We start from the raw sequence: 12627 nt of genomic DNA on the forward strand, positions 1-12627 counted from the left end.
TGCGTGCTGGACAGATTTCACGTGCCTTTCCGCAGTGCATAGCATGCGTGTCTGGATAACGCAGTCTCAGAAAATTGTCCAACTTCAGTTTAGTAGAATGAGGTCTAATAACTCTGGTGGGATTCCTGCTTGACACGGTTACTTTTCTTATTGTCAGGCACTTGGAGCTGTGAATGGTATGATAGAGGTGTCCGGAGTCTCGAAGGAAAGAGTAATCAGGGAAGGTGAAGACTACGTGGGGGAATTGGTCGACAGTGATTGTTCGTGAGAGTGTTACCTCTTGGGACAGCTAAGAGCTGTCTTCACTTCTGACTCGCTCTGAAAACCACGCCAACCCTTTTTTTTGCCGTTGCAATTTTTTAATTTGTTCAGTGTTATTAACATGACTGATGATGTTGTGGGATGCCTAATCCCTTCACCACCAGAATAGTAAAATGTTCAAAGTCACAGCTAGCACTTTTCTATTTTATTGCTCTTGTTCTAGGCCCAGAAATCTGTCCACATTTCTATGTGCACCTTCTTTACATATGAGACAAATCAAGCTGTTTTCTGTAATTCCATGACCAAAAAAAAAAAAATTTAAAAAATTAAAAGATATCTAAGAAACAAAGTCCCTTGTAAATCAGCAGCACAGAAGTTAATCTGTGATACTGAAAACAGAGATCACTGCTTGCTTTCACTGTAAAAATGTATTATTATCTTATTCTTATAGATGGCAACAAATTGTCTTCTTTTTATCAAATATACAGAGCTGTCCTCTATAATGTTTTTTAAATTATATTAACAGTCACTGCATATTATCCCATCATCTTGTTACTTGGTTTATTTTATTAGCCTAAATGTATTAATTGTAGTACACATTAGTACTTAATTTGCACAGAAACGTTTTTGAATATCTAACTAGAGACAAAGTTCAGGAAGAGTGATGATGTGTGAGTTTACAGTCAGCTGCTTTGAGAAGAAACAGAAGAATAAAGCGAAAAGACAGGCAATTATCATACGAAAACAACTAAGATGCATCGGTTTTATAAAAATAGCTTTGAACAAGCCAGCTCAAAATATGAAATCACAGGACTACTTGTGAGGGACTTTACTTGCCTGGAAAAAATACAATTAAATGTGTAGCAGTTTATTGTTTCAATGTAATCATGAGAAAAATACCTGAAAATATGATATGGCATGGATGTGGGGTTGTACAGACTGTAACCACAGAGATTCAGAATGAAACTGGAAGCATTATAATGCAAGTGGGGAAGAAGGAGGAGGACACATTGTAAAAGTCACTGTAACTATAACCAGCAAAAAAATAATCTGCAAAAGATCATTGAAAAACACCTGTGTGATCATAAAAATCCCTGGGAGACTGCTAAAACTTGGTGTTGGAAACACACAAAGATAAAAGATCATTAAACAAAATTCAGGACAACTAGATGTGGTATAACGCAGAAAAGGGTAGCCCTGGGCCACCCTTCCCCTCTCTGGTCACAGGGCAACAGGACTATTTCAACCCTGTGGTCCGAGCGCTGAGCTCAGCCACGCCAGCTGTCCCTGCTCTGTAAGGACTGCTTCTCTGAGCAATGGCTGGCCAGGGGGGCTGTGTATTTCAGCCCTGGCTAAACACATCTCTGCAGCGTAGGAAGGAGCATCACAGAGAGGATTTGTGGCAAGCAGCAAGATCCCTTGCTCCTGTGACAGAGCAGCCTGGGCATTGAAAGAAGTAGTATAATAGATTGCAGGATGGGTTATTTCTTTGTCAGGATAAGAGCCTCGATTTGAGGAAATAAGTATCTGAGAAAATCTTCCACTGAGACTCTTCCACTACCTAGAAAGAAGGAACTTTGTTGTCAGGAAACCCCAAATCTAACGTCTGCGGAACCCCAAGGATTATGAAGAATCAGTACCACTTACACAGCTTCAGCACCCTGCATTAGCTCTGGTCCTGGTGAATGACTTTGTAGTCACAGACTGTCCTCTCAGAATTACATGGAGCAGCTGGAGTGGAGAAAGTGCTCTTCTCTATACAGACCTTTCTCTATACCAACCTCTCTTTAAAATCCTCTAATATGTTTCCTAGCCTGTGTGCAGAATCCAGAATGTATGGGCAGCTGTGTAGAAAAGGCTAACTAACCATGCTTTCTGTGGAAGGGGAAGATGATGACTGAAGAGCACCCATTTCATGCTCAAATGCGATCTAGGCAATCTGGGCAAGAGAAAGGAAAGAGCAAAACACATAGCTCTGGATTAAATCCCGTGCTCATATTGCCAGTTAAAAAAACAAGAGGGAACACAGACATATGAAAGAAATACAGGAGAAAATATCAACAAATTAAAAAGATTATACCACATAATAAGTTAGATGATCTCCAAAGAGAGACAGCACTTGGAGCCAGGTTCGTGTCATTTTGGGGAGCATAAAGGAATTCACCATACCTTGCCTAGAAGGTCATCGTTTCTTTTCAAAAGAACATAGAGTCTGAGAACAATGGCCACTACATGTCTGGTATATGTTTTTTGTTACGGAGTTAAGCAAGGATAATTTTGCCCAGTGTATCTTTTAAGTTCATTCTTGCCAACAACTTGTATAAAAAATAAAATACCGCTGTATATTATCTATGGAAAAACCTTGGGAAAACTTGGCCAAATGGTTAACAGGAAAACACAATTACGTGGAAGTATTTGAATGATCTTAAGTTAGGAAAAAAGGGAGAGGAACAAATGGACGTATTGTCTGAGATGGCTATATTACATATAAGAAAAGTCAAACAAAAGAAAAGATAAACCCTAATACCAGAGGAAGTAATTCCAACAAAAAAAAAAAAAAAAGAAAAAAAGGTAAAAGCCACATTTCTCGAGTCATTTAAATTCCACCACACCAATCACGTTACAAAGCCCTCAGATGGAGAAGCCAAAGCCGGGCAAGGAGACACATTACCTCATCTTGTTGATCTTTTACATTTTTTTGTGTCTATCACCCAACCTTACAGCAACCAACAGTCAACCACAGGTGGGAAAGGAAAAGCCTGTGTCACCAGTAAGCCATCTATTACCTGTACCACAAAAGCATCTTGTATCATTTGTGTTAGGTGTGACATTCCCATTCTTCCTCTACGCATGTGCTGATCATTCTTTCTTTCATATCTTCATCTTGGCTCTTTCTAATTTTTCTCCTGTGATCTTCTTTCTTTTAAACAGAAGCTGAATTAAAAGGGTCTGTTGTTCAGCCTAAGAACTGCAACTTTTGGTCTCAGAATAAGAATATATACCAAAATGTAAGGCATTGCCCACTTAGTACAGTCTGAAAACATGCATATTTTAAATGATTTTTTAATATAAAAATAAAACAATCTTTCATGAGCAATGGTATATCTTTCAGGAGTCAAAACTACCCTTACCACACATTTCATGAGATTATCCCTGGACTATTTCATACCTTCTCACAGGGCTATCTAGACCTGGATTGTCTCTCTGTTCTTGCTCTCTTCACAGTGCTGAAATTGTCTCCATTCATCACCTTTTGACACCTTAACATACATGGTTTCAATTTCATTGTTTCAAATTATTTTCACTTAGAAGCAGTGTGGAAGGAATCCCATCATTGGTTAAGACAAAAGGCTTTCCTATTCTTTTTTCTGGATGGTGCCTGAACAATTGTCAAAAACACTCAAATAACTGACTCATCTTCTAGACCACAGAATGCACCCTCAGAACAAAAAGGTCCTCACTCTCGTTTCCTTCTTTCTTTTCCCTCTACTGTTATTATACTTTCCAATAGTGTTTCCATTCAGCAGGACAGCAGGAAAAAAAAGTGTCCATAACAATATCCTTCTTTGGAAGTCCTGTGCTTCCTTCATGCAGCCAAATTATAAGAAAACTGAGCTTGCTGTCAAAAAGATCTCTCTTCAGATTTCATACATGGCCTATTTTTTTGATCTTGCAGCAGCTCTGCAATTTTTTTTTTCTCTGTCATATAAAATAAGTTGTAATAAATCACTCCCATTGCGATTGTTGGTGTTAGCACGTTGAAGGGAGCAATGCATGTACCACAGTGTTAACCCCAGTGAGTACTGTGGTTGGTAATGGCAGTGCTTGCAAAGATGAATCACCAGCAGGGAAAGCAGTTCAAGAAAAAGGAACACACACACAAAAAAACCAACCCCAAAACAAAACCAAAAGAAACTCCCTCCACCAGAAAGGACATCCAGGGAAGAGATGGGAGTGTAACTGGGAATGTATGTTTTGTAACATATTCTAATTTGAATATGTTGCTCACTGGATGGACTTGCCCTCACGAATTATGATCTGAACATATTTTATTGAATAATGGGATACTCAGGTTTTTCAATGAAAAGTTATGTTTTTGTTCATTTTTCTCACTGCTTCAAATGACGGTTGTACACCTTCCTGTAAAACAGCTTTCCACACATCAGAAGTTCTTACGAATCTTTGCGGGGTTTGATACTTAACGTTTTCTTAACCGTTGCCACACTAGACTAAATGATTGCCTGGGGAAGGATTATCTTTATTTGTGCTTTCCTACCACCTACTATTCTGGAGCCCCAAACTCTGTGGGGACCTTCATGTGAATACTTTCATACAAATCATGTCCATCATCCCTCTGACCACTGACAGCAAAGGCAAGAAACACACCACTGTGACACACAGGACAGAGCAAAAGAGAACAGTGCTCCAAGAGAGAAATGATTCCCCTTGAACTGTTTCCCACCCTATGTGAAAGAAGAAAGGGTGAGTCTTAGTCTTTTCTTCTAGCTAGGGAGAGGTTGAAATACTCAAGCTAGCTGCTACGCTATCAAGTATTGCACAGGGAGATAGAGGGAGACTTTGCAAATGGGCTGGCTGGCTCACTACATTTTAAGAACTTTATGAATTGTTAAAAAGCTCTTCCCCTCAGAATGGCTCCAGGTGAACAGCACATGGTGCTGGCAGCAGCATGTGACCCTCCTATTTCAGTATTCTACTTGAATACAAGATGGGTCTGGAAAAGAAAGGACAAGCACAATGGCTTTTCAGAAAGAAATCACCTTCTTTCCAGCTTCTTAAGGGTCAAGGCTCAAACAACTGGAGGGCCAGTCCACAACCATTCTCTCAATCAACCAGCCAGCTGGAAAATATTACTGTTCTTCACAAGCAAAGGGCTCAGTTACTAGAGTGGTCCTTTTGCTACTTCCTTCATTTTCACATCTTCTGTGAAGAATAAGTTATGAACTATATTAACTAGAGACAAGGGGTTTTTTGCTAAGCCCCAGCATAACAATCCAACCAATATCTGTCAATCACCTTTTGTCTCAATAGCAGAGAGCAACTCCAACCCTTGCCTTCATTCGGGAAATGGTAGATAGGAAGAGATAGAAATCAAAATAAACACTATAACCTGATGTTTAAAGCTGTTAGGTTTTCTTAAGAACACCTAATGTAAGAATACCCGGAGTACCTTAAATTTCAAAAGGACGTTAGGGTATTCTGAGAGGGGAAAATATGTTCACATTTTAGAACACTGTGCATGTCTGAGAGTTAAACAAATCAGAACTACCTACAAATGAACAATACAGTTTTCCCCTTGGTGGACTCTACCACTGTTTCCCTAAACATTAAGAGTCAAAGTGTGTTCGCTATCAGCCAGGCACCTACCCTGTCACTGTACATTCACATTAAAAAACCCTCTTTCCAGTGCGCGTTACTCATAAATGTGCTCAATCAGACTGACTCTCTGCCCCTTTATGTTCTAAGGTGAATTAGGAAAGGGTCTGTTAAAGGATGATACAGGCCATTCTTTTGTGATGGTCTGCAGTTTTCTCTCCCAATACATTTTCTTTTTATTTAGCACTTCCATCTTTATCCTGTGTTCCTCTTCGGCCATCTCACACTCTCTTTCTATTTGCTGTATTTTTGCCACATGAACTTCATTCATTTGGATTAACTGCAGTTGCAAAATTGACATTTGCTGATGATGTTCTTCCTCGTGCATCTTTTTCAGAGCACTTTCCTGAGATGCTTTACTTCTGTAGTTCTTATCTGCTGCTATTCTGACATCAGAACACGAAGGCTCAGGTTGGGAGGTACCTTCACATACTGGGAAATGTACTAGCTCTTTCTCTTCATCACAAAGTTCTCTATTTGAGACAACAAATGACTCTGCAAAACATAAGAGGAAAAAGTATTATAGTATTCCTTTCTTCTCCCTCAAGAAACATGAACTTGTGATAATATAGTTATTGGTGTATGCCTCTAAACCCTGTGCTTCTGTACCGTAGTACAGGAGCCACTACATAATGCAGTTCTGTTACAGAATACTAAAGGCATAATGGTCTGAACTGAACCACTTTGGGCTCTACTGGTAGACCTCCATGGCTATAACGAGAGCTCGGAATACTAAAGTGAATGTAGACATTTATAAGTGGACACCTAAATTTAGGTGGCTGAGCCTGGAGCTGAACCTTAATGCAGCTGTTTAAGCCAAAATCGTATGTGACTTGCAATATTTTTATGAAAGATCTGTGTCAGGTGAAGAGCTGTATCAACACAAATACCAAGTGACTGAGGGAATACTAGGAAGAATACTACTTATTCCTTCCTTATCACTACTGTACATGTCGTAAACGCAGCGGTGTATATTTTTAAGAAAAAATTACATTATTCTAACTTTGAGAAGGTTCTACCAATTCTTCTGAAATAAAAGAAGCTACTCACGGAATAAAATAGTTACCACTGCAAATAAGGGTCTCAAAATACATTCCTTTGCAAATCCTGATGACTACTTATGGTAAATACAATTATGAAAGAGACATTGTAAGAATGTTATCTAACAAAGTAGTTACTGTTGTCTTTTGAGCAAGGACATTCTTCTGTGTGAGATCCTGACATAATAAAATTTGCAAGAAACCGCTGTAGCCACCCTCCCTTCTGGTTTTGGATTATTCCTTCTGTGTATGCTTGCCAAACACAGAAGAATGTAGTGCTGAACTTTTTCAGAAAGGCCATTCTCCAATGTGGACTGCAGTGTGAAATATGGCCCTACGTACTCTTTTTAGTCCATGAAAACAAAGGAGGAAAGACCTACAGGGAACTCTTGCAGCAGACAATTGTGTATCAATTTGCTGCTGGTGGCTTTTTTTTTTTTTTTTTTTTTAATGCTCAATCTTTTCCCATCAAAATGATACTTTATAAAGGATCAAAATATCCTCGGGACTGTTCCCTGGAAAGCCAGCATGATAGCTACTGTGATGCTTGCCACAAAGTAGCAGATATGTCAAAAACTGATGAAAAAAAAAAAGAGTAAAACCTCAGTTTAACTCCTGGGGGCCTAGGGAAATACACAGAGTCTTGTAATATCATAGCTCTGAAATTACTTTTTTATAACCAGGAGTCACAGCTAAGTGGAGAGATTTAGACTGCTGAAAGAGAATCACTGGCAAAACCACATACAAAACAATACTATTTTCGTCATTACAGTAACATTTATACCTTGACTAGAAGCATCAGGCTGATATTCAGAATCTTCTTCTGGTGGGCTCTGCAAAAAGTACATTTGCTCAGGCATTATGCTGGCAATCTTCTCTTTCCCTATGATGTGAGTATTTATAAGTGGACTAATACTTCTTTTTACCTTCTCCCGCCTTTCATGTGCCATTATCTTTTTTGTCCGTGCCTTGATATTTTCCCAGCATTTCTTTAACTGTTTGAAGTCTCGCAGTGATACACTGGGCTGTGAATTATATTCATGAGCTAGTGCTTGCCAGGTACGTTGTTTCAGAGCAATAGTTCTTGCATCACTTTTTTTACATTCAAGCACGTATTTGTATTTTTCAACTAACGCAAGCAGCACACTCTTCTCCACTTCTGAGAAGTATTTAGCAGGCTTTATTATTTCGTTTTGCATTTTCTACTGTTTCTCCAAGAAGCCAAAAATCCTATGAAAACAATGTTGAAAGCAAAAAAACAAACACAAATTAGAACTGGTTACAGTATCAGGAAACTGCGTTTCAGCAAATAACTCCTAAGCATAGATTCTGATTCTAACACACTTCTTTTTCTAGAATAGTTTGTGAGTAGTTCCAGAGTACTTAATGAAACATTCAGGTAAGATATAGTATAATTATACGGTGTTTTCTATTGCCACTTTAGCGGCTACACAGTTACAGAAGTATACCATAATGAGGAGAAGTCTTGTCTTTGTTACAATTTGTCTTGATACAAAATACTCAGTATTCAATTTACTTAGTAACTTGTTTTTAATAACTTGTTTTCCTACTCATTGACTTTGTTACACCCAGCGAGTTTTCAAAGCCCTGAACTGTGGAACAAGTTCTGAAATCCAGCCCTTGACAGCTTCAGGTTTAAGTCTAAAGCCACCTTCAGCAAGCTTGGGTTTCCTTTGGTACACAAAAGACCCTCTTCTGCCCTTGCTGACTGCATATAACTAATTTCTCCCCTCTCTCTACAATATTTGAAAGTTGTATAGAAATGATAGTAAGAAGTTCTCTTTTTGAAGACTTCTGTCGGTTTGGTTATCCCCCATGCTCAGCCCTCCTTGAGTGACACCCAACAGGCAGGAGGATCGTGACCAGTATTACAATACTGAGAAGAGGCAAGGGGTGCAAGAAGACATGAATTAATTATGGAAATTAACCGCTCTGAAGCTACAAGTCCTTCACCCTTTACTGCTGACTCTGCCTGTGTGGGACTCTTCCTTAGGCTTGCACTTCCTTAGGTCACTCTCAGGAGCAAACGACCAGGCTAAAAAGAGTTTTGGCCGCACTCAGTACTGCTATATACTTACACTATGTTAACAACTGCCTCTCTTCTCAAGCCTAGGACTTACGTAGTCAATAGGAAGAGGGTAGCTGATACCAGGGAATTCTTAGCCATAAAAAAATGAATAAAGCAGTGTTTCCTTGAATTATTAACACATGACTGTGCTGCAAAGTGCAGTTTTTTCTTTTATCTTTCTACACGTCTTTCCTCATTGCCTCCTACTACAACTGTGTAGCCCCAATTACTTTTACACTTTGGGCAGAAACTTCTGGATAATTAAGTAGAAAAAAGGGGAGCAATGCTGTCTTAGCTCACATTTCTTCTGGTTTTAATCATAAAACTCAGAGATGGAACATATATAATAAGATAATTGGTTCATATTCTTAACAGTCTAGGATTCTCCCAAAATGAATTTTCTAGTATTTTGCCCATTGTTTCCACTACTTCCCTCATAACATTGCTTGAAGATGCAGTAGATAGCACATCAGATTTCCTCTTTTCAATATTTTTTCCTTAACTCCATTGCACTAGCACTCTCTTCGTACCATCCTTGTAATTCCTTTCCTCCAAACATCTTAATACTTACAGTTATTCTCACCTCTTTCAGTGAAGGTAACTACTTATATTTACAAAGAAAGCTAACAGACAGGCTAATACCAAAATGAGAACCCAACTCTGACATAAGAACAGAAGCTTTCTGAAGTTGCCCACAAAATATGACAAAACCCAGCAAAACAAAGACAAGGAGTCAAAGAATAGAGGAGGCAGTAGAACAAAGCCTAGAATAGCAAAACTGAAACAAAGTTAATAGAAATAAGTAATAGTCTGAGTTTAAGTTAAGTATGTTAAGTCAGTAGCAGTAGCTAAGTTGTACCCCTACTGAAAAAGAGGCAACAAACACTCAGTTTGTACTTTCTGTCACTGCTCGACTGGGTAATCACCGGGCATGTACCGACTGGACAGCCAGCACCTATGTGTTTGCTGGCTAGTCACAGTTCTGCTGTCTCTTGTCAAATGCTGCTGTCATGAGGACATGGGAGAGCTGGAGTTTTTGCAGCAGACAGGATTTAGGGGACAAAGGGAGAGATCCACAGGAAACCAGACTTTATTAGTTCTGCTGCTCGCTGAACAGCTTGTTTATTTTGCAAGAAAGAAAAAGGTGGAAGAAGGAAGAGAGCTGGGTGGCTGAGCATAGGGAAGACAGTTCCCTGATCAGCATTTACTCCATCACACTATATCAAGTTATTTATTGCTCTCTGTGAAAACTTAGTCACCCCACGTGTTGGTGACAGGAATTCTTAAACACTTATAATCCCACAGAACACACTAAGTGTATGTAAACAAACTTGAAAGTATCACATACCAATCATTATAATGTCTAGGTCTAATAGACAGAAGAGAACATCTGCTTCAGAAGTTCCTTAAATAAAAAATAAATTTAAAAAATAAGCAAAAAGTCAAGAAAGGGACATCCAACAAAGAGATACTGAAAACTGGCAACTTCGATCCATAAAAAAGCTCTCAAAACGTGTAAAATAGAAGAGATGTATAATGAAACGGACTCTATCTACTAATCTATTTTACTTATGTATTTATTGTACCATTCCAAACCATTGAGCTGCTTTGGGCAGCTGCTGAAATGAAACTCAAACTGTCTTAGTTTCACTGAGGAACAGGATGAAAAGCAGTCCCACCAGCAAGTCATAAGGTCCAATACCTTATGACCCTGAAAAACTAGGATCAGAGACTCTGTGTGATCAGAAATGGCTGATTCTGCCTTCCACTGATGCATGTAAATCTTATTTCTAGCTTTGAAAAGGTGTGAGAATCTCAGACCAAAAATCATGACATGTTTGTGTGTAGAAAATCCCTTCGATTAGAAAAACAATGGATTTTCAAGAACTTTGGAGACCAAATTCAGAAAGTTAAACAATGATACCAGGACTTCTGGATTCCAGGTGCTACACAGATTGGCAGAGATCAACTGATATCAGTAAATATTTAAAACATTTCCAGGTATGACTTCATATATATTAACAACCTATGTACTAGGATAAAAGCTCATCTTTCATGGATGGAGCCACAGCAAACCCATATCACTTTCATACCACACTATCAGTTATTACTATGATTTTTACTGTGGTAGCATCTGAGATCCCCAGTCATAAGCTCAAATACTGTACATTTAAGAATGGAAATGTAGGTCCTACTCCGAGAAGAATACAATATATTAGTCTTCACTTCTCCCATACACATTCCTAACTATTTTTTTCCTACACATACACACCGTACTTACGTCCTTTCTATCAAAAAGCCGGGATTATGATCTAGGATGCATAAAAGAACTCAAGAACTGGTGAAAGCAGTTTAATGCACTTACTACACAGAAGAAAAGAGTTCTTGAAGATTCTTTTCAAGCTCTTACATGCTTAGCCTGCTTGCTTCAGTATATTAAAGCCTATTTTCAATTAGGTGAACAGAAAGCACTTTCAGATGTCAGAGAACTTCAAATACTGAGAAGTTGCAGCAAAACACCACCATATATTTATATTCACCTCTTTTTCTTCATGCATATCCATCACGTTCTAGCAGCCCACTGGCTCCTCTGCAGAATATGAGAAAGGACTCTCACAAGCCCAAACAATTTCCATTTCAAGGCTAAAAGATCCTTCCAGGACATATGCCCAGGATATAATTTAGCATATAGGAACCTGTGCTGAAATGGAAGCAGTTTACTGGGTGTAGCGCACACAGTAAACAGAATTGATTTGGGAATGTCTAGGCACATGGGAACAGTTGCACAGCAAATTCTAAGAATCAAAGAATGGAAGGCTTCTCCCACACTTACAGGTGCCAGGCTCTAAGACACGTGCAGTAAGGAAGTACTTTTTCCTAAATATCTTCTCCTGGCATGGCTCAATTCACAACTTGCACTAACACGAATCAGTGTCCTAAGTACCTGTCCTCTCATACTAACCTTTATTGCTTTAAAATAACAAAAATATCTCTCAACTCCTCATTTTTACTTTGAAATGTTGTGTGGCATTCTTCTTTTAAAGACTATAAGGGATGTGATCTGCTGGAAGAATATCTTGAAAAAAGATTACACAAGTGAAGGAGTGCACATATGTTCATAAATATGTATATATGTATTATTTTGCTTGCACACACCTAAACATATACCCAAACTCCAACCAGTTGCAAAGAAGCCCATTTAAAAAAAAAAAAAAAAAATCATTTCAGGTTGGCACGTGTGAGCGTTTTCAGTCCCTGAAATATTTTTTTAGGCATAAGAAAATGCAAAGAGAAAGTTATGGTGGAAGACTTAACCCAAATGTTAAGGTTACACTAACCAAACCCAAACAAAATAGTTTGCTAGCAAACTGCGGTCACTTATGGTGTGAAAATGGAATTCATTTACCAATGCCAACAGGATTACTATCAGAAATAGTTAAGGATTGAAAAACAGAAAATTTACTTATCCGACTTAAATTGCAGATGAAGCTTTAAGCATAGTCAGTAATTAACAGCATTGGAAATCAGTCATAATTCTGTCCTTTTCATCTAGTGTTTGATGGTGAAAGAAAGGCGTGGAAAGGCAATGACCCAAACTAGTCACAACAACAGGTTTATATTTCATTTGAATGACAGAACCAGCAGTAAACAGTGCCTTCTTCCTCAAATGTTAGGTTTTCCTCACAGAGCTTCCATCAGAGTGTTCCAGGCCTGACCCTATCTACCTTGAGACTTGAAATCACTAGGTAATTAGGTGCATATTACAAATATGAATGAGATCTACCTGGAAATTGTGTTACATATAATCAGATAAAAGAAAAACTCTTTGGGTGCTTCTCCCCC

The 12627-nt window shown here is 38.6% G+C and overlaps 1 protein-coding gene across 2 annotated transcripts; it reads right to left on the reverse strand.

The window, feature by feature from the left end:
• Positions 1-5726: 5726 nt before the first annotated feature.
• On the reverse strand, positions 5727-7925 carry MSANTD3 (Myb/SANT-like DNA-binding domain containing 3). Of its 2 annotated transcripts, XM_009577153.1 has the most exons (3): positions 7622-7925; positions 7480-7528; positions 5741-6150 (listed from the first exon to the last, which is right to left on the reverse strand). In XM_009577153.1, the coding sequence occupies exons 1-3, from the start codon at positions 7892-7894 to the stop codon at positions 5741-5743; spliced, it is 732 nt and encodes a 243-aa protein (XP_009575448.1). In that variant the 5' UTR covers positions 7895-7925. The 2 variants fall into 2 exon arrangements, with proteins under 2 accessions (XP_009575447.1, XP_009575448.1); XM_009577152.1 differs by having other exon boundaries at positions 5727-6150; positions 7480-7925.
• Between the last annotated feature and the right edge of the window lie 4702 nt (positions 7926-12627).

Source organism: Fulmarus glacialis, unplaced genomic scaffold (assembly GCF_000690835.1).
Source record: "Fulmarus glacialis isolate BGI_N327 unplaced genomic scaffold, ASM69083v1 scaffold29814, whole genome shotgun sequence".
Lineage (NCBI taxonomy): Eukaryota > Metazoa > Chordata > Aves > Procellariiformes > Procellariidae > Fulmarus > Fulmarus glacialis.

Excerpts from the sequence above, each read along its gene's own strand:
- MSANTD3 (XM_009577152.1), bottom strand. The coding sequence starts at position 7,894 with ATGCAAAACGAAATAATAAAGCCTGCTAAATACTTCTCAGAAGTGGAG. Across the intron at positions 6,151-7,479 it reads GCCTGATGCTTCTAGTCAAG|AGTCATTTGTTGTCTCAAAT; the intron begins GTATAAATGTTA and ends TATGTTTTGCAG.